The sequence below is a fragment of the Terrapene carolina genome, unplaced genomic scaffold (genome assembly GCF_002925995.2).
Source record: "Terrapene carolina triunguis isolate 2854851 unplaced genomic scaffold, T_m_triunguis-2.0 Scaffold422, whole genome shotgun sequence".
NCBI classification, from domain to species: Eukaryota; Metazoa; Chordata; order Testudines; family Emydidae; genus Terrapene; species Terrapene triunguis.
In genome coordinates this window covers 213560-238260 of record NW_020664773.1, presented here as the reverse complement: position 1 = coordinate 238260, position 24701 = coordinate 213560, and the positions used below count along the sequence as shown (strand labels likewise).

The 24701-nt window shown below is 60.6% G+C and overlaps 1 protein-coding gene across 8 annotated transcripts in view; it reads right to left on the bottom strand.

The window, feature by feature from the left end:
• Positions 1 to 24367, bottom strand: part of TPM2 (tropomyosin 2) — a 30135-nt gene extending 5768 nt beyond the window's left edge. For 2 of the 8 annotated variants that reach the window (XM_026658272.2, XM_026658271.2), the window contains exons 1-7: positions 24202 to 24367; positions 23025 to 23150; positions 6509 to 6642; positions 2596 to 2713; positions 1943 to 2013; positions 1401 to 1476; positions 180 to 242 (exon numbers count right to left, since the gene is read on the bottom strand). In XM_026658272.2, the coding sequence (XP_026514057.1) occupies positions 180 to 242; positions 1401 to 1476; positions 1943 to 2013; positions 2596 to 2713; positions 6509 to 6642; positions 23025 to 23150; positions 24202 to 24315 (702 nt within the window). In that variant the 5' untranslated portion in view covers positions 24316 to 24367. Of the gene's footprint in view, positions 1 to 179; positions 243 to 461; positions 538 to 1400; positions 1477 to 1942; positions 2014 to 2595; positions 2714 to 6508; positions 6643 to 15042; positions 15429 to 23024; positions 23151 to 24201 lie in introns of those variants that run through there. The other 6 variants (XM_026658270.2, XM_026658269.2, XM_026658276.2 and 3 more) reach the window with 5 other exon arrangements.
• Between the last annotated feature and the right edge of the window lie 334 nt (positions 24368 to 24701).

Below are 24701 nucleotides of genomic sequence, written 5' to 3'. Positions count from 1 at the left end.
CGTGGGTGCTCCAGTCCCAGAGCACCCACAGAGTTGGCGCCTATGGCCCACAGCCAGCACAGCCCATAGCCAGGCCCACTCTGAAGGGTGGCAGCAAACCTGTGCACCCTGGGAGGACGGGGCAATTACACAAGGTCTCTGACCTCCTGTCAGGGTCTCTGATTCTGGGCGTCTCTCACCTCCTTCAGTTTGTCTGTTAGCAGCTTGATCTCCTCCTCGTACTTATCTTCCTTGGTGGAGTACTGTGAAGAAAGACACGCCTGAGTCGCTGCACAGTCCCTGCGGCACCCGCTGGGTCCCTCTCTCATAGCGACAGGCTGGCGGGCCCACCCCGACGTGCCCCACCGTTGGCCAGATCCCAGGGCATCTCCTGTGAGAGCAGCACTTTGCTCCGCTCACTTCTCGGGCCCTGCTCCTTGCCAGCCCCTGGGGGCCGGGGGCTGCACTCCTCCGGTTCCTACCTTATCGGCCTGGGCCTCCAGGGACTTCAAGTTGTTGGTGACAATTTTCAGCTCTTCCTCTAGGTCCCCGCATTTACTATTCCCAGCAGGCCAGGGCGCGCGGAAGAGAGAAGGGGAGGGGGGGAGGAATGAAGGAAAGGAGAGAGAGAAAAAGCTCAGGAGAGAGAAACAGCAATTCAGATGGAGAGGAAGCAACAGCCAGCCTGGCCCATGACCTCAGGCAAGCCACCATCCCCGCTGACCTACCCCGGTGGTAGTCACACGGCTCCTAGGAGCATCCGGCTGAATGGCTGGGATGCGAGAAGCAGGCTCGGACACCCAGACTGTGCCCAGGCAGCGAAGGGGTAGAGTGAATCACCGGCCTGAGCGGGCTCGGCAGGTAACTGGATCTAAAGAAGGGCCAAAAGTCCGGAGCAGAGATGCCAGATGACAGGACTAGCCAGCCCAATTTGCCTCTGCCAGCTCAGCCCCACCTGGCCCCTCGCGGGACCACGAGAGCTCCTCCTGCCCAGTGGAAAGTAATTGGGACAGAGACTCTTGTGGTACCGAGAGACAGATGTAGACAGGGAGTGGGAGAGGTCTCACTCCCCACCAGGGCCTGCCTCACGCCTCGGGCCACGGCCAATGCTCAGCTCGCCCTGTGGCACAAGGAGCGGCCCTGCGACACAGGCAGCCAGGGAGAGGTGTGGGGCGAACCAGGCAGCAGCCAGCACCAAGGGCCACCCAGCTCGCCTGCAACCCCAGCCCCTCAGTGCATCGAGCCCCATCTGTCTCAGCCCAGCCCAGACCCAAAGCCGCCCAGGATGGCGAGGGAAGAAGGAGAGGGCTCAGAGTGGTCTCATAGGAATGATGGAAAGGAGACAGCACGTCCAGAGGGTCGGAGAGGCAGAGAGGGACAGAGAGGAAGCTGCGAGTCTCCCCAGTCCCCTGCCCCAGTACCTCTTCCTCTGAGGCCATCAGGGATTTGAGGGTCTGGTCCATGGTGCGCAGCTCCTCTTCCAGCTGTCTCACTCGGCTGGGGGGGAGTGAGAGGGGGCATCCCAGGGGGAGCATTCAGCCATGGGAAACCGAGCAGAGAACAAGATCAACCATTCCCACTCCTTGCGCCCCTACCCCCCCAGGCCCAGTGGGGACAGCGACGGGGCAGGAGCCGGCTGCCATTCAGCCTGATTAGAGACAGAGAGCCAGGGGCTCCCGTAGGATCAGACCACCTGCTCCTCAGCTCCATGGGAACCTCACGGCGCTGCGCCTGGATTCTGTGCCTCTAACGGGGTCAGTAGCACCCCTGCTGGAGAACCAAGGGAAGGACTCACCCCAGCCACGGACTCTGGCTACTCACTGAGTGCCCTACGCGGCTCAGCTCCCCGAGGGCTGGATCCCAGCTCAGCCTCATCTGGAGGGGGGGGGGGAAGAGAAGCAGGACGTAGGGGCCCGAGAAACCCCGTCCCCGTGCCCTCCTGGGGGGTAAAGACAGCACTCACCTTTCTGCAACCTCCGCCCTTTCCTCCGAGCGCTCCAGCTCCCCCTCAATGATCACCAGCTTACGGGCAACCTGGCAGGCCCAGCAGAGGAGAGACTGTCAGCCCGGCGCAGGGCGGCAGCTGCGGGGACACAGCTCGGCAGCAGCCCCCCACCACAGGGGTGGCCGCAGATAGAGGCCGGGGGTGAGGGGGCAGCAGGCAGAGGACTAGCAGGGAGGTGGATGGTGGCCCCCAGGTGTAGTGGTGCTGGGAGGCGGAGGACATGGCATGTGGGGTGCTGCTCAATGTGGCAGCAGGCAGAGAGCCTGGTGGGAGGCACCCCCAGGGTGGCAGTGGCAGCAGGCAGAGGAGACGCCCCCCAGAGACAGTGGCAGCAGGTGGGGGAGGGGTGCCCCCCAGAGGCAAGAGAGCAGAGGGTGGCGGGAGGGCAGGGCCTCAGCAGCAGGACCCACTATCTCGTGCTCCATTCTCTCTCCTACGAAGGGGGGTGTTGCTAGGAGCTGCCAGCCCCCCGAGGGATGTGCCCCCCCTCCATGGCAGCGCTCCAGTGCACGAGCGCGTCCTTGGTGTGAGCCAGCCAGAGCCACGGATGCTCCTGGCAGTGTCAGCAGGAACCCCAGGGATGATGGTCGTTGGGAAGGGCTGGTTCTCACCTCCTCGTATTTGCGGTCGGCCTCCTCAGCTATGTGCTTGGCCTCTTTCAGCTGCATCTCCTGGAGCTCCATTTTCTCCTCATCCTTCATGGCCCGGTTCTCAATGACTTTCATGCCTCTGAAGAAAACCCAAACCACAGTGTTACGGCCGCAATCTAGACTGCCCTGAAATGCAGCCATGATCTAGAGCACCCAACTTGCCTCGCAGCAAGCTAGAGCGCCCAAGCTCTGCCCCACGCCGGAGTACCCCACACCTGCTCCCTCTCCTTTTGCAGCCCTGAGCGCCCCTCCCCTTCCGGTGAATTAAACCATTCCCATGTTCTAGATCATCTTCCGGTCTCGGGAATTAGCCTCACGCTGTTATCCCAGTGCCCATCCTGCCACATCCCTCACCCTCTCTCAGATCACTGCCACATGGAGTCAGATGCTCCTAGCATTGAGCTAGCAGCCCCCTTCAGCCCCACCCTATCTCACACTCAGCGCTAGTTCTGCACCCTCTGTCCTGCCACCCATCACCACAGCATCTGAGCGCCTCCTGCAGAGTCAGTAGCATGGGCCCCTCTGGGACAATGCAGATGATGGAGCCCAGCCCAAAGCCTGGGAGAGCTGGGGACAGAGCGTTCTCCATCAAGGGGAGCCAGCTACGGAAAAACCTCCCAGTGGAGATCAGGGAAATTCAGTCTGACCATCTTCAGGACACCCTTACACCCTCCTCTCCCGCACCGCACCAGTGATACTCACAACCCTGACTCCCCGTCTGCCCAAATAGCCCCCACGTAGTACACAAAAGCCTACAGCAAAGGATCAAATCACCCAAATGGAGGGACAGGAGCAGGGGCCCCCTATGCACATGGCCAGCAATAGCCCTCAGCTGCGAGCCTCTGAGCCGGGTCGACACGCCTGGGCTCACGGGGCCCCTGCTGCACTCGGAAGTTGCAGCTCGGGCTGTAGCGTGGGCTTGAAGCCCAGCCCTGCCCTAGGCTTCAGAGCCCGAGCTCCAGCTCGAGCCACGTCGACCAGCTAGTGCTAGCAGGCAGCGCGGACCCCGCCAGCAGCTGTCGACCCGGTTCAGCAGCTCGCGGCTGTGGGCAATGCAGACAGTTGCCTGGACCATGGAGAGGGCAGGCAGCCAAGGGAGCTACAGTGACCCAGCCTCGGGTGACGAACACAAGGGTCGTTGGGCCCAGGACCTCAGCCAGGAGGAAGGGACAGAGATTCCTAGTGAGCTGGAGGTGAAATAAGACATTTTTAGACAGATGCTCCCTGGTCCCCCAAGCTTAACGAGGAGTTAAACAGGACCCCAAGGCTTTGCACAACTCTGCCAAATGGAAGGTGGGGACAAATTCTTTCCAACAGCATCACTTTGGTCTGTTTGGGGTCTCCAGCTGCAAGCCAACTGCCCTCCCTCCAAGAGCCGATCTCTGGGACGTACGGCGAGTGACATCTTAGTCGTGGTGGTGGCTGCATCGGCGGTGAACGAGATAGATAGTTGTGTGTTGTTGGCAACTGAGCCCTGGTGTCTCCCTCTGTCTCCCAGTGGAGTCACATAGACATTGAGGAGAAGCCGGTGTTGCATGGATCCCTGCGGAACCCCGCAGATGAGAGCCTTCGGCGCTACCCATCATCACTCCCCAAGTTCTGCTGGAGAGGAGCCATCACCCACTGGAGTGCTGTGCCATCGGCTGCTCTGTCAGGCAGGTGAGTTAGTACCTGTGCTCCACTGCGGTGCAGCAGCATGAGCATGGAGACCTTACCTGCGTCCATAGCCCAGGGCCGTCTCTCCGTGCCACTAGAGCGGTCTCTGTGTTGTGCACTAGCCTGAACCCAGACTCCAGAGCAACCACGCTCACGGCGCAGGCTGGACCATTGATTATTTTACCCTGGAATGGGAGGCTGGAGAGGTCTTCAGGGTTGACTGGTGGCTTCTGGAGGACAGGGCAGACTACTGGGCTTTCCAGGAGACTGCCCTGCGCTACACTAGTGCTGCATTCGCACATCTGACCAGCTCCCTGCTTTCCACGCTGGTTTCCCATAGAATAGTGAGTCACGGCTTTGGTCCTTATGTCCAAGATGCTCAATGGCCTGGGCCCAGCATATCTAAAAGGGCCTAAAGCTCCAGGACGAAGCCCTGGTCACCAGTTCCGCTCCTCGGCACAAGGGGACTCTCCCCCTGGAGGGTACAGCGCATCTGGGTGCGAGACAGAGCTTTCCAGGGCCAGCCGAGCCTGGAACGAACTCCCGGAGGGGCCTAGTACCATCACAAACTCCCTATCTTCCAGTCCCAGGGCCAGCATGCTTCTCCAGCTATCCTCTGCTGACACAGACACGGGGCAGCGTGGACGTGTTCCAAAACCTAATAGCCCTACCAAAATCAACCACTCCACTGCACACCTGGGTCCTCACCTGGGGAGAGGACAGGCGCGTGTGACAGATGTTAGCCACAGGGCTTAACGCACAGCTGGAAGGTGCCCAGAGACCTCAGCGATCAGCGTGGGGAAAGAAAGAGAGTTTCAGGGCTGATGAGCCCTGCCTGAGACAATGAGTATCACCTGTAGCAGGACTGTCACTTACCCCATGGGGAAGGCGTAGGGTTAGGGTTAGGGTTAGGCCCACAGGCTGGGTAAATATTCTGAACTCTCGACACTCTGCCACGATTGGCGGAGCCCACTCAGGGGTCACTAGGAAGTTGCACAGAGCACGGGGGAAACTGTTTGTTATCTGCTCAGCGCCTTACAGCCACAACCAGCATCACCCAGCGGGAACGCGCTTCCCTTCAGGATCATTTCTGGGAGCTATTTCTGTCCTCTGCGTCTCCCTTCCCCAGCCATGTTTGCCATCCGCTCCCTTTCACTACCTTTGTGTGTGTGTCTCCCCATTACCTCCCTTCTGCCCCCTCCTGAAGGCCAAACGATTAGCAACTGACTAGTTAATTAGGACATTGCAAAAGTGTTATCATTAGGCTTTAGAGTCAACACCTTGGCAAGGTCCCCGGGGAGCGGGGCAGTTCACAGCTCCAGTCTCAGTCGCTGTCTCTGTGACACTTGAAGTCTGGAGAGCTAAACTCTAGCTTTTGAAAAGCCCCATGAAATCTCAGTGCTGGCACAAGCTGAACCTGCTCCAGGGGCCACGTGACCCAGCCGAGCAAGAGAGAAGGGCCCTGAGGTGCCCCTCTTTGACAGCAGTAACTGGCACCTTCAACAGTCCAACTGACTGCTCATGGCAACCTAGAGCACAGCCGGCCTCGGACAGGCTGCTGCAGAATCATAGAGAATCATAGAATATCAGGGTTGGAAGAGACCTCAGGAGGTCATCTAGTCCAACCCCCTGGTCAAAGCAGGACCAATTCCCAACTAAATCATCCCAGCCAGGGCTTTGTCAAGCCGGGCCTTAAAAACCTCCAAGGAAGGAGACTCCACCACCTCCCTAGGTAACGCATTCCAGTGCAGCCTGATCTCCTGCCCCAAACTGCCCCCATCCAAGGGTGCCAAAATGGGGGAGGGGGCCCTAGGGGGCCATGGCTATGCACTTCCACGAAGTGTGAGAGTTGGGGGAGGAGGCTGAAAGGAGTGGAGAGGAGCAAGTGGGGAGCGGGGCCTCAGGGGAAGGGGCGGTGCAAGGGCAGGGCCTCAGGGGGAAAAGTGCCTGTGGGCCCTCCACCTTTAGGGCACTTCCACTGCCCCTGCCCCATCTCTCCCTGACATGGGGCTCAGCATGGGGCCCAGCTGCCTGTTGCTGTCTGTGACACCAGCGGGACCCCAGTTCCATGGGATGGGGGCTTGGAGCAATCCCACAGGGCCCTGGAAGAGGAGCCCAGCAGCCCCATGGGGGCAAGAGGCCACATCCAGGCCAACCCCGCCCCCAGCTGCCAGGCCGCATTCCCCTCCGCACTCCTTCCTTCCCACCAACCACACACCTCTCGCTCTCATCAGCCGCTTTCTCCGCCTCCTCCAGCTTCTGCAGCGCAGTGGCCAGGCGCTCCTGGGCTCGGTCCAACTCCTCTTCCACCAGCTGGATACGGCGGTTCAGGGAGGCCACATCAGACTCAGCCTGAGGGAGAAGCAGCACCAGAGTCAATCCCACCCCACAGCTGGAAAAGGGCTGACAGCCACTGAAAGTGCACGAGCCCCTCAGCACTGGGACCTGTGCAGAGGCCACAGGAATTGCTGCCTGGATCAGCCAGGGTCCGTCCCGCACAGCAGCCGGCCTCTGACAGAGGCCAGCATCAGATGCTTCAAAAGTTCGCGCAAGATGCTCACAGTAGGGAGAGGTGGAATAATCTGCCCCCACACGACGTCTCATCCTGGTCTCGAATACCTCGAGATTGGCTCAAGCCCCTGAAGCATGAGGTTGAATATCCTTGCCAGAATTTATGCTAGCAGTAACTAGGATAGCCCTGGATATTCTTATCTATATAAGGATCCAATCCTTCTTTGAATTGGGCTAAATTTTGGCCTGGATGTCTTGTGGCAGTGAGTTCCACAGGATAATTATGAATTGTGTGACAAAGCGTTTCCTTCTGTTACTTTTTAATTTGCCACCTTTAAATTTCTTTCACTGTCCTGGGGTTCTGGGGCAGCAGAAGTTCCCAGTCTACATTCTCTAGACCAGCGGCTCTCAAACGTTTGTACGGGTGACCCCTTTCACACAGCAAGCCTCTGAGTCTGACCCCCCTTATAAATTAAAATCACTTTTTTTATATTTAACTCTATTATAAATGCTGGAAGTGAAGCGGGATTTGGTGGATGCTGACGGCTTGTGACCCCCACATAATAACCTCGTGAGCCCCTGAGGGGTTAGGCCCCCAGTTTGAGAACCCCGGCTCTAGACCATTGATTGTTTTAGATGCTTTTGTCATGTCCCCCTCTCATTTGTCTCTCTACGGTAACAATCTTGATCAGTTCACTCGCTCCTCACAGGAGCTTTTCCAGGCCCCTGATCGTTCTCATCCCCCTTCTCTGAACCCCTCTAATGCTGCAATATCCTTTCTGAGACAGGGTGTCCAGGGGAGGCCGGACCATCAATTTATATAAAGCCATTCAAAATTCTCCATCTTACTCTCCATCCTATTCTGAATTCCTGACATCTCATCTGGGTTTTGGACCACACAGTCTAGCCAGCGCCTGACTCCAGTGACTTCTGCACCTCTCCCCAGAGTCCAGCTCAGCCCCAAGGAACCACACCCAGTGGACCCTGCACCGTTCTCCCAGACATAGGCGCTGACTTCTAGTTTTCCTGGGGCGGGGGGGAGAGGAGCTTTTGGGGGGGCTCTCCATCCCTGCTCCGACCCAAGGCCCTGCCCCCATTCTGTCCCTTCCCCCAAGGCCCCACCCTCACTCCACTTCTTCCTGCCCCGCTCCGCCCCCCTCCCCTGAGGTCCCGCCCTTGCTCCGTCTCTTCCCGCCTTGCTCCACCCCAAGGCCCACACCCACCTGCTGCTCACTGCTCTCCGCCCTTCCCCAAGCCTCTTCCCCAGCCATCAAACAGCTGTTTGGCAGCGCTCCTGATTAGCTCATTGGGGGTGCTGCCAAACCGCTGACTAGCGCTGGCGGCACTGCACAGCTGTGCCTGGTGGGTGCTGAGCACCCACGGAGTCGGCACCTACGCTCCCAGAGTCCAGCCCAGTCCTAAGAACGGATAGACAGACGGCTGGATGGACAGATAGACACATACCCCCATCCCAAGCCAAAGCCCAGTCACTTTGGCAAGCGAGCAGACAGACTTGTGTGAGCAGGGCCTGAGCTGGCACGCGCGGCCGACGCTGGCTCTGAGATCGGGGGCTAGCCAGAGCTGCTGCCTGGGCTGCAGGGTCCACACTGCTCGTTTTAGTGCACTACCTCGGGCCCCATCCGCACGTGGCTGTCCCGGGCTCGGAGGCTGGCTCCCCGCTGCAGTGCAGACACAGCCCAGGAGCCCCGCACACTCCCCTCCAAGCCAGAGCCCAGCCCGGTCAGTCCTGGCTGACCCCCTCACCGGCCGCTGAGCCCGGCGAGTAGGGTGACCAGATGTCCCAATTTTATAGGGACAGTCCTGATTTTTGGGTCTTTTTCTTATATAGGCTCCTATTACCCCCGACCCCGTCCCGATTTTTCACATTTGCTGTCTGGTCATCCTACCAACGAGGGGGGTGGCACTCTTCCCCGGCAGGGTGGTGTGGGGCAGCGTTTGGGTTTGCAGAGCGGTGAGTAAAGGAGCAGGAATGCCCGGCACAGATTCGCTCCCAAAAAGGAGATTGGAACAACTTGTGGATTTCCTGTTTACTGAAGCCAGCGAGGCTGTCCATGCGGGGTCCCCTCCCCCGCCCCGGCTCCCTACGCCAGCCAGGCAGGGTGGAGGCAGCACTGGTCAGGCTGGGGAGGGGACCTCGAGGCTGGGGGGCCTGCGGATACCCCCTAGGCCCGGTCACTCTCTGCCACCTCTGACTGGCGATTGGCTGGGCTCTGTTACAAGGAAAGGGAGCCGCTCTGGCTGGTACCTTCTCCCGGCCCCTCCTCAGCCTGGGGGGCTCAAGGCTGGGCCAGGCCTGAGCCCTCCCTGATTTACAGTCCGCAGGGGAGGAATCCAGCAAAGCGCCTCCATGGGGCTGGCCCGCAGCCAAGGCCAGGCTGCAAGGAGCCCCAAGGGCCAGAAACCAGCATGTTCCCAGGCTCCAAGCACCACCCCTTCCCCAGGGCTGGGTTCCCTGGGGCGAAGGGAAGGGGGGGAGGCGAGCCAGGGCAGAGGACACTGGGGAGAGGGGGGGCGGGGAGAGGGATGAGAGCAGAGGCAGTGGGGCGGGGGCAGGGGAAGAGAGGCCAGAGACAGCTCTTGGCAGGGGGTGTGGGGAGTGCAGGCGCTTTTATGCAGCGGGAGCCGGAGTCGTGGACTGGGAGCCAGACTCTCGCCAGCCCCATGTCAGCTCCCCGAGCCCCGCACCAGCCTCCCATGCCATATGCCAGCTCCCCCAGCCCCACGCTAGCTCCGCCAGCTCCCCCAGCTCCATACCACTCCCCCCTCCCCTCCCCACAGCATCTGACCAGCTTTTCTTTCCATTTGGTAATTCTCGCATTGCTCCTACTCTGGCAGGCCTGAGCTCAGCCCCGGAAATGCCTCCAGCGGGTGCAGCAGCCCCCAAGGGCTGAACTCTCTGCGGAGGGGGGGAAGAGGAGAGTGTGGCTCAGTGCGGAGGCCAGGCTGAGAGCAGGGCCCAGGGCCCTGTCCCAGCACAGGCCACCAGACACCGTCACCCCGCACTGTCTGGCTACTGAGTGCCCTGCGCAGGAGGCTGGGATCTGTGCACCGGGCCCCAGAAAGCAGATCACACAGAACAGGGGTGAGCCTGCAGAGTTAGGGACCCCCTCATGCCATCATGACCCTGCCCTACATCCCCTTCCCTGGCCTCCCATGCCCGCAGGAACCCCCCCCCCGGCAGGGGTGCCAGGACTAGGGGTGCTGGGGGGGCCGCACCCCCGGCTTGAAGTGGTTTCCATCCCTACAGGATTACAGTTTGGTCCAATGGCTCTCAGCACCCACACGATGCAAAGTGTTCCAGCAGCCCTGCCCTCAGGGACGGACAAACCCTCCAGGAATCTTGCCCCCTCCCCAGTTACAGCCAGACCCAGACCTGCCCTTCGTTGGCTGTAATTCCGCAGTGCCACCTCCTCCCAGGCCAGACACCAAGGCAGCAGGGAAAGCGGCTGGGCTTGGCTTTAGAAGGGGCTGCTCTCCTACCCCAACCCTCTCCCCGTGGAGCACTGTGCTGCCATGCCGGGGTCCGGGCTGGGTTCGCTGGCTCCACATCATGCCACAAGGGCTGGGAAGGCTCCCAAGAAACAGTCCCTGCTAGGCACAAGGCACAGCAGTAATGGGATTCCAGTGGGGCCCCCCCAGCACCAGCAGAAGGCGTTAGCCAGGCCGCAGAAAGCTACCTGACCCCACAGAGCCTGCAATAATGTCCTTGGCCTATGTTGGTTACAGGGACGCGAGGGGTGGGCAAAGCCCCCTTCTCCCGGCTGGGGCCCCCTTCCCCTCCAGCCATGCTCACTCCCTGGCAGGCCAGGGATTCCCTGCAGCATGGTCACTAGAGCAGAGGAAGCTGGAACGGGGCAGGGCTTAGCACACACTAGTAAGGAGATCAGAGGAGACAACCCCTGGCCCCCCCACCACCTGGCCAGGTTCAGTCCTTGAGACGCACAAGCCAGGACCTGGCCCTTCCACACTGAGGTCTCAGGTCCCTTCCCTCCTGGAGTCAGGGCAGGAAGCCACACAGCGCAACTGCTCTATGGAGAGTTTCCGCTGGTTCCTGGACCTCAGCCAGGCCCGGCGCTGGAGTGACCTGCCAGGCTCTCTGGTGGAGATCGGGTTACTGGGCAGGGTGGCCCGGCTTCCCCTGCAGCCAATGAGCACCAAAGAGTGAGTGGGACGGGGGCTGCGGGAACAATAGGAAGTTCCTGGCAGAGTCTGCTCCACCCAGCCTCAGGTACACGCTCCAACCAACACAGCCAGGAACAGGAGCAATTGGGCCTGCTAGTGCCGCCCCAGGCAAACAGCCTCTAGCCCAGCCACACCCAGCCAGGGAATGCCCCCCCCCCGCCCCGCCCACGCTGAACTCCTCCTAGCGTCAGATTGGATCAGCAAGGCCCAGTCCTGCATGTCAAGTTCCCTGCTGGGACCCCCTCCCAGGGGGGCTCTGCCCGAGATACCCATAACCCCCCTATAGGGCTCTCTCTGCCCGAGATACCCCCCTATAGGGCTTTCTCCTCTCTTCCTCATTCTACTTATGGCAGGAGCAGCTTTCCTGAAGAAGGCCTCTGCGGTAAGGCCTGAAGCAGGCCAGACTCCTGATTAGCCAGACTTCCTCTGGGAATACGAGCTCCCCATGTGATGCCGTGGCAGAAAAGGCTACGGCAATCCCTGGATGTATAAGCAAGGGCTAGCAAAGGGAGTAGGGAGATGGCATTAGCCAGACCATGCCTGGATCCCATGGCCAGTTTCGGGGGCCACACTTTGCTGACAAATTGGAAAGGTTCAGAACAAAGCTACGAGGATGATGCGAGGTCAGGAAAGCTAGCCTGACACGAGAGACTGAAGAAGCTCAATCTAAGGGCACGTCTTCACTACCCGCTGAATCGGCGGGTAGCAATCGATCTATTGGGGATCGACTTATCGCGTCTAGTGAAGACGCGATAAAATCGATCCCCGATGGCTCTTCCGTCGACTCCGGAAATCCACCGTGGCAAGAGGAGGAAGCGGAGTCGACGGCGGCGCGGCAGCGGTCGACTCGCCGCCGTCCTCACAGCCAGGTAAGTCGACCTAAAATACGCAACTTCAGCTACGCTATTCACGTAGCTGAAGTTGCGTATCTTAGGTCGACCCCCCCCCGTAGTGTAGACCTAGCCTAAGAGAAAGTCAAGAGGCGACTTGATCATGGTCTACAGCTGCCTACACGGGACAGGGCTGTCTGGTAGCACAGGGCTCCTTCACCTAGCAGACAAAGGCAGAGGGAGAGCCAGCGGCTGGAAGCTGAAACGAGACACATTCAGACTAGAACTAAGCTGGGGTTTTTAACAGTAAGGGCTCGGTGGGTTCTCTCTCCCAGACCCGCCCCACTGGAAGGGACGGGCTGGAGGTGGCAATCACTGGCTGACATTCTCTGGCCTGTGCTGTGAAGGGGGTGAAACTGGATGCTCATAATGGCCTCTTTGGGTCCCCACATCTCGGACTGTCTGAGTCTAACCCTCTCCTGGCAGGCAGCCCTCCGCTCCCCAGCAGTGGGGATACCATGGAAAGTATTTGAGGCACCTGTCGCTCTGGCATCCGGGTGGGCATTACAAATGGAGCACCTTTTCCGCACACGCCCTGCAGCACTCAGCTTCTATCCTTACCGGGCGGGGCTGGGGCCAGAGCTCCCGGGGCCTCCAGCCAGCGGAGGCCTGGACACCTGCGTCTCACAGCCTGCTCTGGAAGCGGCCAGGCTTGGCCACAGACATATTTCCAGTGGTGAGAATCCCAGAGGCAAGGACGACACCCTGAGAGTGGCCAACACCCCTCCTGCAAGTCCCACCCTGGGGACAGGCAGCCTGAGTTTTCCTGCTGAACACAGGTGGCCCGTGGCAGAGAGGGGGCCTCTGAGATCACTGGGGCCTAGGCCAGCTGCTTTTGGATCTTTGGGGGTCTTTCTGAGCAGAACCAGTCGCAAGCTACCCCTTCCCCCAGGGCTCGTCCCGACAGCTGAGTCTGCAGCACCGAGGGGGGGGGGTGGAGTCGAAGGCTGCTGGGAGAACCAGCAGGGGCAGCTGATCTGTTCACTGCTGTGAAGGGACAGAGAATCATAGAATATCAGGGTTGGAAGGGACCTCAGGAGGTATCTAGTCCAACCCCCAGCTCAAAGCAGGACCAATCCCCAACTACATCATCCCAGAGCTGACAACCAAGCCTAACGCCATTCCCAGGGATGAGGCCTAACTGATCTGGGTCGAGCACAGGGCCCTGGATGGGATCGTGTGCTGCTGGAGCTGGTCCACTCCCACCCGACTCAGGGCTGGGTCAGGCAGTTACACCGACATCCTGGGACGGCTTCCCAGGCCAGATCCAGCCCCACAGGCTTTCAGAGCTGCCTGCCCCTTGCCCCCCGAGGCGGCCCAGCACTGCTCACTGCCTGTCCCCAGCCCCACAGGGCAATGAGCCAGCTCACAGGGCCTCTCGAATCCTGCTCGAGTGACTGGCTGTGACTCCGCCAGAGAGCCCAGCGGGACTGTCCCGAACCCTGGGAGCCCGTCTCAGGGGAGGCGGTCGACACCGAGACCCGGTCGGGTCAGCTTGGGTTAATCAGGGCGGAACAGGCGCTGCGCAGCGTGGGAGAAGGCAGCTCCTGCACCCTCCCTACCTCATTGCCAATCATCCATCCCCCACTCCCACCAGCAATGCCTCTGGCTCTTCCCCTCACCTCCTCTGCCCCAGGGCAAGGGGAAGCCCAGAGAGCCCAGAGGGAGGGAGGGATAGATGGGGACACAGCTTTGCATCCTGTGTACCATCCCGGCGGGGCCAGGACAGCAGAGGTTGCAGCTTCAGCCTGGAGCAGGAGATGTTCCCTCCCCGACAGAGAACCCCTGCACCTCCAGCCAGACCCAGAGCACGGCCACTTCTGGACTTGGGGCTCTGCAACTGACCGAGGTGAGCACGTGGCTGCAAGGCCCAGGCGGTGAGTCAAAGCTGCCGGAATGGGCACCCAGTCCGCCAAGATGGTCAGCTGGGGCAGCCAGCGGTAGGCCTGAAACTGACGCCACGGTGATGGGGACCCCAGAAGCACTCAGGGTGCAAGAAGGGCTTCATCCCTGCTGGGGGGCACTTTCCCAGCTGGGTCTGGCCACTGGCCTTCCGAGATGCAGGACAGAGAAACTGAGCCACACGGGGGCTGCTGAACCCACAGCCAGGTCAGGGGGCGCATGGATGGGGCTGGGCTTTCCTGGCAGACAGCTGCATCCAGGTGCCACGAGTCTGGCGCTTGGGTTGTTCTCGGCTGTGGCCCTGCCCTGGCATCACCATAGGGACAGGCACCAGATACCCACCTACTAGACCACACACCTGGGACCAGCCTGCTCCGGCCCGTTACCATGGGGAGAATCCCCCTCCCCCCACCTCTGTGTAACCCCTAGACGTGAATCACAGCACCAGGCCCCATCTCCCAGCTACTTCCCAGACCCCTCCCCCCCAATCCCAACCTTTCCCCAGCCTGCTCCCCGCCTTCCCCAGCTAAACCCCAGCAGCCTACACCCTGGCCCCTCCCTGGGTGCACCCCGGACCCCCATCCCAGCCCTCCCTGCTGCAGCCCAGGCCCTACAGCCAGCTACCCAGGTGGCTGGTTCGTTCTGCCTGGAGCAGGTGAGGAGAGCCCTGGCTGAAGACGCTGGGAGGACGTGGATCTGAGCCCCTGGCCGCCCTTTTCTTTTCCTCTTGCTCTGCCCCACCCTCCTGTGAGGGATGAATGGAGAAACCTCCAGCGCTGCCTCGACTCTGGCTGGCTCTGAAACCCTTCAGCACCCACCCCGGGGCCCAGATGTGATCCCTGCTGGGGGGCCGTGTTTGCATCGTACCCAGAGAATTTAATCCACACACGCTGGGGGCTCCTGGGCAGCCTGGGTCTGATCACTGCAGAGCCCAGGGCTGGGGTCACCACAGAGCCGGCTTGGGGGAGACGAGGAGAGCAGGGGACAGGCAGGTGGTGGGAGGCTGGGACGGGGCCAGATGGGGGGTGAGTGCAAGGAGATGCTCCCTGGATGGGGAGTCCAGCATCAGACAAGGAGGGTGCAAGGTGAGCCCAGCTTGGGGGGGCTGACTGGGCCTGCCAGGCCCTGCCAGCCACAGGGAGTGGAGGGGACGTCAAACCCAGGCTGGCACCCAGGCCCTTGGGAGCAGGGCAGGAAGGGCATTGGGAGGAGCTGGCTGGGACCCTCAAGCCCTGGACCACCTTACCCGCTCCCTGGCCTGTCTCTCAGCATCCACCTCCCGCTGCAGATGCTCCGCGCGCTCCTCTGCCTCATCCGCCACCTGCTGCAGGCTCTGGATCTTCTTCTTCACCGCGTCAATGGAGGTGCTCCCAGCCATCTTCCCCCCGGGGCCGCGCCCAAGGAACGAGGCCTGAGGGTGCTGCTTGGGGACCTGAGCAGGACTGGCCTGGGGCAGGGTCTGTGGCGAGCTTCAGTGCAGCCTGGTGCCAACCCACTGGGTGCTGCTGGCTGCCCCAGCTAGCTCTGTGCTGCAGCCTGAGCTCGCCGGGTCACTGACTGCCGGTGACAGCTCCGCTGCAGCCTCCCCAGCGCACCCAGCTTCAGCCCTTTGTGGGGCTGCCACTCCCGCTCCAGCAGGAAGAGCTCAGGATGCGAACTCTCCCCTCCCCGCCTTCATCCCCTTTCCTGCTCCTCCTCCCCCTCTCCTGCATCTCCTGCTCAGGAAACGAGTGTCAGAGCTTGCACACTTCCCTCCTCTTAAAGAGGCAGCATCAGGCATCCAAGCTGCTTTTCCCACTGCCGCTACGGGGCTCCCCTCCCTCCCCCAGGGAACCAGCCCTCACCCTCCCCAGCCCAGGGAGCACTGCAGCGGGGTGGGCCCACAAGCGCCTGCTCTGGGTGCCTGTGTGTCGGGGGAGCAGCCTGGCCCCAGTAGGGGCTTTCCTGTGTCTCTTTCAGGTGGGGCTGAGCTGAGAGGCCCCTTTTTGCATTTGGCACTGCTGTAGCCACGGGCATGGCTTCTGGACCCTGCTTCTGCTCTCCCTGGACCCAGGGGGCTGGGGAATTGGGAGGGCTCCTTCCTGCCCCCTGGTGGGTCCTGCGCACAACACTGAGTCCTGGGGGGTGCAGGAAGGGGGAGCGGGGACGTGGCGAGAACAAAGTTTCCCATAAACGTATGTTCATGAGTCAGGGTTTGTGATGTGTAAGAGAGGAGCGAAGCCGGGGCAGGGGGGGCTGGAATGGAGGCCCAGGCGCAGAACAAGGGAGACACATCAAGGGAGCTCCTGGCAGAAGCAGCACCTCCTTCCCCTCATCCAGGCGGCTGTCGCTAGAATCTTTCTGAAAGGTCTCTAGCTCGCCCACAAGTGAGGGGCTGAATGCAGGAGTCATCGGGTCAGATCTCTGGCCTGGAGGGTCCTCATGGGCCCTATGAAATCATTGCAGAGCCTCGCCATCCGACCAGGGGCTCTGCCTTTAGCCATGAGAGGGGCTGCTGAGACTGCAGCCCCATTGGGGTTCTCACAGACACTCGCCTTCCTTTCTCCCTGGGAGCTGGGCACCCTTGGATGGAGCTGGCAGGCTGCAGTGTGTCAAGTCCAAGAGCCAGAGCCAAGCTGCATGGCTGCTCCAAACACCAATGGAAGGGAAGGGGGTCTGGGAGTTTCAAGCCCCATTTGCCCCAGGTTCCAGAACTATTTCAGCATCTCTGCACAGCGGAACAACTGTGGTAGAACCCAGCGACAGGCAGGAACCACAGGACATGCAGGTGTGAACCACGCTACAGCCTGCTGCATGCAATGAATCCTAGAGCACAGCTGGGCCTTTAGGGTCAGCAGCCAGATATGAACGACTTAAGTTTCTGCCCGTGCTCGGAGCGCATCTCCATGGGAAAGGGTCTCCAAGCCCCAGGGTCCTGACACCATCCATCCCATTGCCTGGGATCTACAAGCCCCTTGGACAGACCTGATGATTTCATGTCTGCAGCCTCGGTCTCTACTCTGCACCGGATATAAGAAATCGCACACACAACTCCCCAGTGCTCAGACACACTTGCTATCTTCATCCCTGCTTATCTTGGAGTGCAACACTGATGCTATCTGGTGTCAGGGGCTATGCCCTGGTGTCCCATGCTCTGGGACACGGTCTGATCCATTACAAGGGGAGCCCTCAATCCCTCCTTAATGAGCAGTGACAGACAGCAGGCAGCTCTGGCTGCACTTCACGCCTGCATTTAAAGAGCACAGCCAGCACAGGGATTCCTGGGCTCTATATGCAACAGCTGAGCCCAGCCGCTGACCCAAGGCAGCGCTTGAGGGACCCCAGCAGGGCCTATGTCTTCACTGCTGAGAAGAAGCCTGTTTTCCTTGCAGGGTAACTAAGGCAGGTGAGCTGTCCCGGCTGCACTGGGGCTGAGCTCGGCTCATTTACCTCAGGGTACAACCACAGAGCCTTGGCTCCACTCTGGTTTTACAGCCGGCTAGCTCACACGTTGTCACCCCGGTCCTCAGCAGCGAAGGCAAGGCCTGTGCAGAGCCCGGCTGCAGGCGCAGCACTTTCACACCAGCCACGGGACAGGGCAGGGAGTCAGGCCCTGGCTGTCAGGAATGGGGCAGGTTCAGGGGCCAGAGAGACAGTTCTTTGAGCAGTATCAGAGGGGTAGCCGTGTTAGTCTAAATCTGTAAAAAGCAACAGAGGGTCCTGTGGCACAGAAGTGTTAGTCTTAAAGGTGCCACAGGACCCTCTGTTAGTTCTTTGAGCAGTTGCTCTGCTAAGTGGCCTCTGCTCTAGCCACACCCTGGGACGCCAGCCAGCTCCCTCCCACTGGCTCAGGGAATCACCAAATAAGAGCAAAGTCTGGGCTAGGAGGTGGGCTGGGGCGGATCCTGTCACAGCCTCACAGGGAGCTTTCAGGATCACAGTCCTGGAATCCAGCAGCTTCTTTCTCGGCACTCTCTCTGCATGCCCCAGAGACACACACCAGCCCTGCTGCTGCGGCTCCTGGCACAGCCCACGTATGGGCACCCAGACCAGCGCCTGCCCCAGGGACTGGGATGTGGAAGAAACTGGAGCAGCAGCTGGGTGCCTCCCACACAGCCAGTTCCACTTCAGGTTCTTGGGCTCTCAGTGTTAATTACAGAGCAGGCAGGAATAATTCCCTCCACTGCCAGAGTCACTGGGTGAGGTTCCCTGGCCCATGCTATGCAGGAGGTCAGCCTACAAAATCTATGAATCAGTGCTCCTGCCCTGCACCCACAGCGCCTCCTGCTGGGAGAGGCTGGCACTGGAGAAGCCAGCCTCCCCCCCCCCCCTGGCCAGCACCCCTACACCGAGCTCTGATGCACCTCACTGTTGGGATTGCGAGGACCTGTGAATCCCTGAGCCTGCCACACTTGGCTTTATGCTGGAAGCTGACACCCCTTGGCGGGGTGTGCGGGACGGGGCTCACATTAACACCCGTTAGCACAGACCCATGTTACATTAGCATGTTGCTGCCCCGTCTGCAAGCAAGCCGCACTCCCGTCTCCAGACAGGCTTGTCAGCTCAGGCTGTGGGCCAGGGGCACGTTCCCGTTGTCCCCAGACGAGCACTAGAGAGGGTTAGTTATTTTAATGTATTTGTTGATATTTCTACAGAGAGCAGCTGCCTCTCCGGCTATCGGGGCCCAGGGAGCTGGGAGCAGCCCTGCATGGGTCAGGCGCTCCTGTCTTGCCCTGCTAGACTCACAGGAATGGAGCATCTCCCCATCTCTGGAGGCGCTGGCTCCGCTGGCTCCTAGATTCTCAGCCTGGAGGTTTATTCTCCTCCTTTCCCAGGTGCCCTCCAGCTCCTGCTGCATCTGCCCCACCAGCTCCTAGCACCGTCCTGCCCTGGGATTCACTCGCTGGCAATTAGGCAATGAGAGATCCTGGAAACAAGCTCCAGCAGCCACGGAACAGGGTCCTCCCCTGGAATGGGGCTCCCCCAGAACAGAGCTCCTCAGGGGCTCACAGAGAGAGATCCTGTTCAGGCAGGTTTGGTCCCTGCACTTCATTGTCCAGGATTCTGGCCAGTCCTGAGCAGTGGGGTCCCCAGCCTGGTTGGTCCATCTCTAGCACCCATCACCACAGGGCCTCCACTCTTCAGCTCATTCCCAGCAAGTTTTTCCCAACATTTCTTTCTGTTTTTCCTTTTCTGAATGGGACCTCATTCCTCCTGGTCTCTCCCCTGGGTCCCCGAGCAATTCCCCTCCCTCCTGGGGGGTCACATCTCTCAGATATGTGGAGAGAGGTCATAGGACTCCCCCTTGCCCCCGTTGTCAAACTATGTAGGTTTGTCCAGCCCCCCTCGAGCCTTCCTGTTACTCTTCTCTGAGCTCCCTCCAGTTTGCCAGCACTGAGCACAATATTCCAGGGGTGGTCACAAATCAGAGCCACATAATGAAGGACTCCTCCCCCCCGGAGCGTGCACTGCACATCACACTGTCAACTACACTGCGAACTCCGCATCCACCCAGGCCTCTGACATCCCCCAGGGCCATCCCCTTTCCACCGCCACCCATCTGCAGCTCAGTTGGACCCCCCGCCCCCAGCCATTTGCACTCCACGCTATAATCTACATGCAAATTTGCATCACTTCAGTTAAAGCAGTGCTAACCCCTCGTTGGACACTTAGGCCACATCTACACGGAAAACCCCCCCAAACTCTGCAGCGGGAAATCTCAGAGCCCTGGAGCACAGCCCCACTGCTCACTAGAAATGGCAGCGTAGACGTTCCCGCTCGGCCCGGAGTTTGGGCTCTGAAACACGGCGATGTGGTAGTGCTCAGAGCCCAGGCTCCAGCCTCTGGGGGAACGGCTCCACTGCTATTTGTAGTGCCGTGCCGTGAGCCCCAGGAGCTTGAGTCTGTAGATCTGGGTTTGAGACGCGCTGTCGTAGGGCTTTATATAGTGGAGACTTACTTTAAAAACTGCTCTTGGGCCTGGTCTACACTACGACTTTAATTCGGATTTAGCTGCGTTAATCCGAATTAACCCTTCACCCGTCCACACTACAGAGCCAGTTAATTCGAATTAAAGGGCACTTAAAATCGATTTCTGTACTCCACCTCGACGAGCGGAGTAGCGCCTAAATCGATTTTGTTAATTCGAATTAGGGTTAGTGTGGCCGCACACCACCGAATTACTGTGGTTAAAGTAATGGGGTAGTGTGGCCGCACACCACCGAATTAATGTGGTTAAAAACCGAATTAATGTGCTTAGTGTGGCCGCGCACAATCGAATTTATACAACCTGTTTCCCAAATTCGAATTATCTAAATTCGGATTAATCCTGTAGTGTAGACATACCCTTAATCTACGCCAGCCGAACTGAAACAAGCCTGTTTGGAACCAGAGTGTCTGTGCACTCGTTTCTTCACTGGCTTAACTAAATCAGCATTCAGAAAAGCCCCAGGCCCCAGGCAGACCCATGTCCCGGAGGCCCCTTCCCCCTTCTCCGCCAAAAGAACAACTGATTAATAGCTTCCTAGAGTTTCAGGGTCCCCTGTGATCACCTAGTCTGCCCCCCTGTGGAACCAGGCCGGAGAACTGCCCTGCATTAATTCTCATTGGAACTACAGCAGATCAACATCGTGTCTTGATTTAAAAACTGCCAGGAATGGAGAAGCTGCCCCGACCCTAGGTCAGTTGTTCCAGTGGTTAGCGACTGTCACTGTGCACAATCTGCGCCTTGGTTCTAGTCTGAACCGGGCTAGTTTCGGCTTCCAGCCTTTGGGTCGGGTTAGACCTTTGTCTGCTAGAGCCGGACGAGCCCATTAGCAAATATTCGTTACACACTGGGATCAGGTCACCCCATCACTTTCCCTTTAAGTGAAGCAGATCGAGCGCCTGGAGTCTCTCATGGTCAGGCAGGATTCCCAGTCCTTTCATGCTGCACAGCCGGGATCCGGCTGCCCAAAGCCCAGGGGAGCCTCTGCCAAGAGCCACCAGGGTGAACTCCAGGCTCGGGGGAAATCAAGGGCAAAACTCCCATGGATTCACTCGGCCCAGGATCTCACCCCAGCACCCAGGGCAGCTGCCTCAGGGTAAAGGGAGGCAGAGGCCAAGAGGAGCTTCTCCTCGTCTCAAGTGCCTGGCTGCAGATTTCGCCCCCAGTTACACTGGGCTCTGATGCAGGGTCTGGCTCATGCTCTAAATGGAGCAGACACATCCCAGAGCCAGAGCAGAGCAGCCAGCGAACAGGGAGGAGGGAACAGCCTCGCTCCACACCGCCTTTACACCTGGAGCGCTTGCTGAGAACGGGGCCTCTAGGCCAGCACCCTGCAGCCCTCCTGGAGAGCTAGCACCAGTGCCTGGTACGGACTCTGCCAGCTGGGACTGGTTTGAGTGACAGGAGTAGGTGCAGGGCACTTGTGCGTTGGGTGGGGCGGCTCTATGTTTTTTGCCGCCCCAAGCACGGCAGTCAGGCGGCCTTCGGCGGCACGCCTGTGGGCAGTCCGCTGGTCACGCAGATTCGGCGGCGTGTCTGTGGGTGATCTGCCGGTCCCGCGCCTTCGGCGTACCCGCCGCCGAATTGCTACCGAAGCCATGGGACCGGTGGACCTCCCGCAGGCAGGCCGCTGAAGGCTGCCTGACTGCTGCCCTCACGGCGACCGGCACGCCACCCCCCGCGGCGTGCCGCCCCAGGCGCCCGCTTGCTGCCCTGGTGCCTGGAGCCGCCCCTCGCGCTGGGATTGTAAGCTCCTTGAGGCAAGGTCCGTCTCCCTGTATGTTTATGACTAGGGGCTCTACTGGACTGTCAATACATTTGTGGGATGGGAGGGTCCTTCTGCCTGAATTCAACCAGGGCTTTTTGCTGCCCCTGGGAGGGGGGAGGGGACGTATCGCACTCCCACAGCCTTGTCCTTGTCCGGACTCCCCTGTCCTTGGTGGCTGCCTCGGAGATTTGACACATCTCCCCCATTTAGCTCCACAGACCAGCTGGGATTGAATTTTTGCTCTTGATCCTAAAAAGCTTGGCCCTTCCCCTGCTGGCTGTGCTCCAGATGGCTCCCTTCAGCTTCTCCTCCACTTGTCGGGGGTGGTTTTCATCAAAGAAGGGCTGGCTATGAAAAGGAGGATTTATTTATAGGGTGTCAAATACCCTGGGTGGCACAGCGGGTCGCTACACCCCATTCCACTCCCTGGAGCAGCCGGGGGCTGCACACAGCTGTTCCTCACTGTGTCCCCCAGGCAGGAGCTGCTGTCTCAGGAGAGAGAGAAAACCGCTCCAGGCCTGTCCTTCCGAGGGGCCTGGGATGGAGCCCTCAGCCCCTGGAGCTCATGGAGGAAAAGGATTTCCCCAAGCACAGCTACAACCTCCTTCCTTCCAGCCAGCCACCCTCCCGCCTCCCCCGGCGTCCCTGGCCCAGGGTTTCTTTCACCTGTTGTGCCTGCTTCCTCCCCCTGGCTCCCTGCTCTCCTTGGCTTTCCCAGAACAGGCTAACAAGCGTCCTGGAATTTCTCTTGATGTCTGAACTTTATGGGAGGCCAATGAGCTGGTCTATGCCCTGCAGATACCAATGGCCCTTTTGAAGATACTCAGTATTGGCTGGTGCAGTGACAGCTCCAGTCCTGGCAGGGCCGTATCACTACTAGAGAGGTGGGTCCAGTCCACTGCAACAGCAGAGCTGCTCTGGGGCCTGCAGAGCTCCAAGTGTTCTCAGCAATGCCCTCCATCCAAGAGCAAACTCCAGACAGCTTCTCACCTCCCGCAGGTCAGAGTTCACTGCCCACCTCAAACTGCATCCCCTTCCCCCTCCTGACTGTGCCCTTACCTCCCTATCGCCTGCCAGACTGCACCCCAAACTGTCTCCCCCATCCTCCGTCGCCCGCCAGACTGCACCCCAAACTGTCTCCCCCGTCCTCCGTCGCCCGCCAGACTGCACCCCAAACTGTCTCTCCCGTCCTCCGTCACCCGCCAGACTGCACCCACCCTCGCCTCCTCCCTCATCAGACTGCACCCCCTTGCCCCATCCCTCCCATCGGGCTGCACCTCCCCACTCCAGGGGTCAGGCCCCTATTGTCCATTTTCTAGTGTTTAGTCCAGCTTAGTGTAAGTGTCCCAAGGGATGGGATTTCGACTGCTTCCACCAGGAGAGGTTTCCCAATGAGGCTCCCACCCCTTAATCCCCCAGTGACAGGGCCCCCACCCCTCCCACATGAGATGCTTCTCCCGTCTCATGGGGAGAGGGGCTGGCAGTGGGTACGTACATCTGCTGCCTTCTTCTCCGCCTGCTCCAGCTTCTCCTGGGCCTCTTTGACGGACTCGGAGTACTTATCCACCTCATCCTCAGTCCCCTTCAGCTTCTTCTGCAGGGCCTGTTGCTCCTCCTCCAGCTGGGAAGGGAGATCAGAGCAGGGGGGTTAGGGGCCCGGACAGAGGTTCAGCAGGAGCCAGGCAGCATGCTAGATAACAGGAAAGGGGCAAGGCGAGCTTGGGGGGTGTCCCAGACACAGAGCTCGATCCTTGGAACCCGAGGCCAGCGGGACTGTGCTGGGCACTCTCCAGAGACAGCGGCTCCCAGGAATGGCTCCTTGGGCTTCCAAGGAACAGAGGAGCGCAGAGCAGCCTCTCCCCGGTCCTGGGCACAGCCGTGGGGGAGTGATGTTCTCGCCCCACATTTCTGGTGAACCCGCTGCGTGGAGGGGAGAACCCCAGACTCAGCTCGAGATTCTGGCTCCATCCCAAGGGCCTGAGCTGCTGAGGCAGGCAGCGTCCAAGGGGGGTGGGGCAGAGATGGTCCCTACCCCAATGCCTGGATGTGCAGGGGGGGCCAGATGCCTGTTTGCAATGGGCCCCCTACAAGTCTAGCTCCAGGAGGGGCCAACGTGGTACCTGGTCAGGGGATGGAACTGGGGGTCCCTGGAGTGGTTCCCAACAGTGTGCAGTGACCCCCAACTTGGTCCTCACCCTATCAATGGGGGTCTAAGGGGGAGGTGCCCTGAGGGATGGGGGTATCGGTCTTCACCCTGCTTAATCTGTCACTGGATGGGGATACTGGGCAGGGTTAATCCCAGCTGGGGGGGCTGGGGAGGGGGCTGCCTGGAAACTAGGGCACTGCTGGGGGGGGCATTGGAGGGAGCTGCCTGGGTGTGTGCGGGGGGAGGGCTTCCCAGGGACTCGGGGGGGGGGAAGGAGCTGGGGGGTGGCTGCCTAGGGACTCAGAGAGGTTGTGCCCAGGTGTAGGGTGGGCTGGGGAGCCTGGGGACTCGGGGGGGGGGACGGCCCGGGGGCTGGGAGGGGCCCCGCCGGGGGGGGGTGCCCCGGGGCCTGGGGGGGGGGGGGGGGGCGGGCGGGGGGGGCGGCCTGGGGACTCGGGGGGGCGCTGGCAGGGGGCTTCCGGACACCCCCCCACACACACACACACACCCCCACACACACACACACCTGCTTGCAGCGATCCTCCGCCTGCTTCTTGTCCGCCTCCGCCTGCTCGGCGCGGTCGATCGCGTTCTCCTTGTCCAGCTTCAGCATCTGCATCTTCTTCTTGATGGCGTCCATGGCTGCGGCGCGGGGCGGAGACCGGGCTGGGAGCGGGGCTGGAGCGGGCCGGGCGGAGCGGGGCCGAGCGGGGCTGGAGCGGGCCGGGCGGAGCGGGGCTGGAGCGGGGCCGAGCGGGGCTGGAGCGGGCCGGGCGGAGCGGGCTCTGGGGCCCGGGCGCCGCCGCCGCGCCTAAAAGCCGGGGAGGGGACGGGAGGAGCCGCGGGACCCGGACCCTCCCCCGCCGGCCGCCGAGCACCTTTTAGGGACAGGCTCGCGAGCCGAGCCGCAGGGAGGGGCGGGATCGGCGGGCAGCGGCAGCACCCCGGGAGGGACCGGCCCGGCTGCGCCCCCAGGGACCCGGAACCGGAGACACCCCCTGCGCCCCCACCCCAGGGACCCCACTC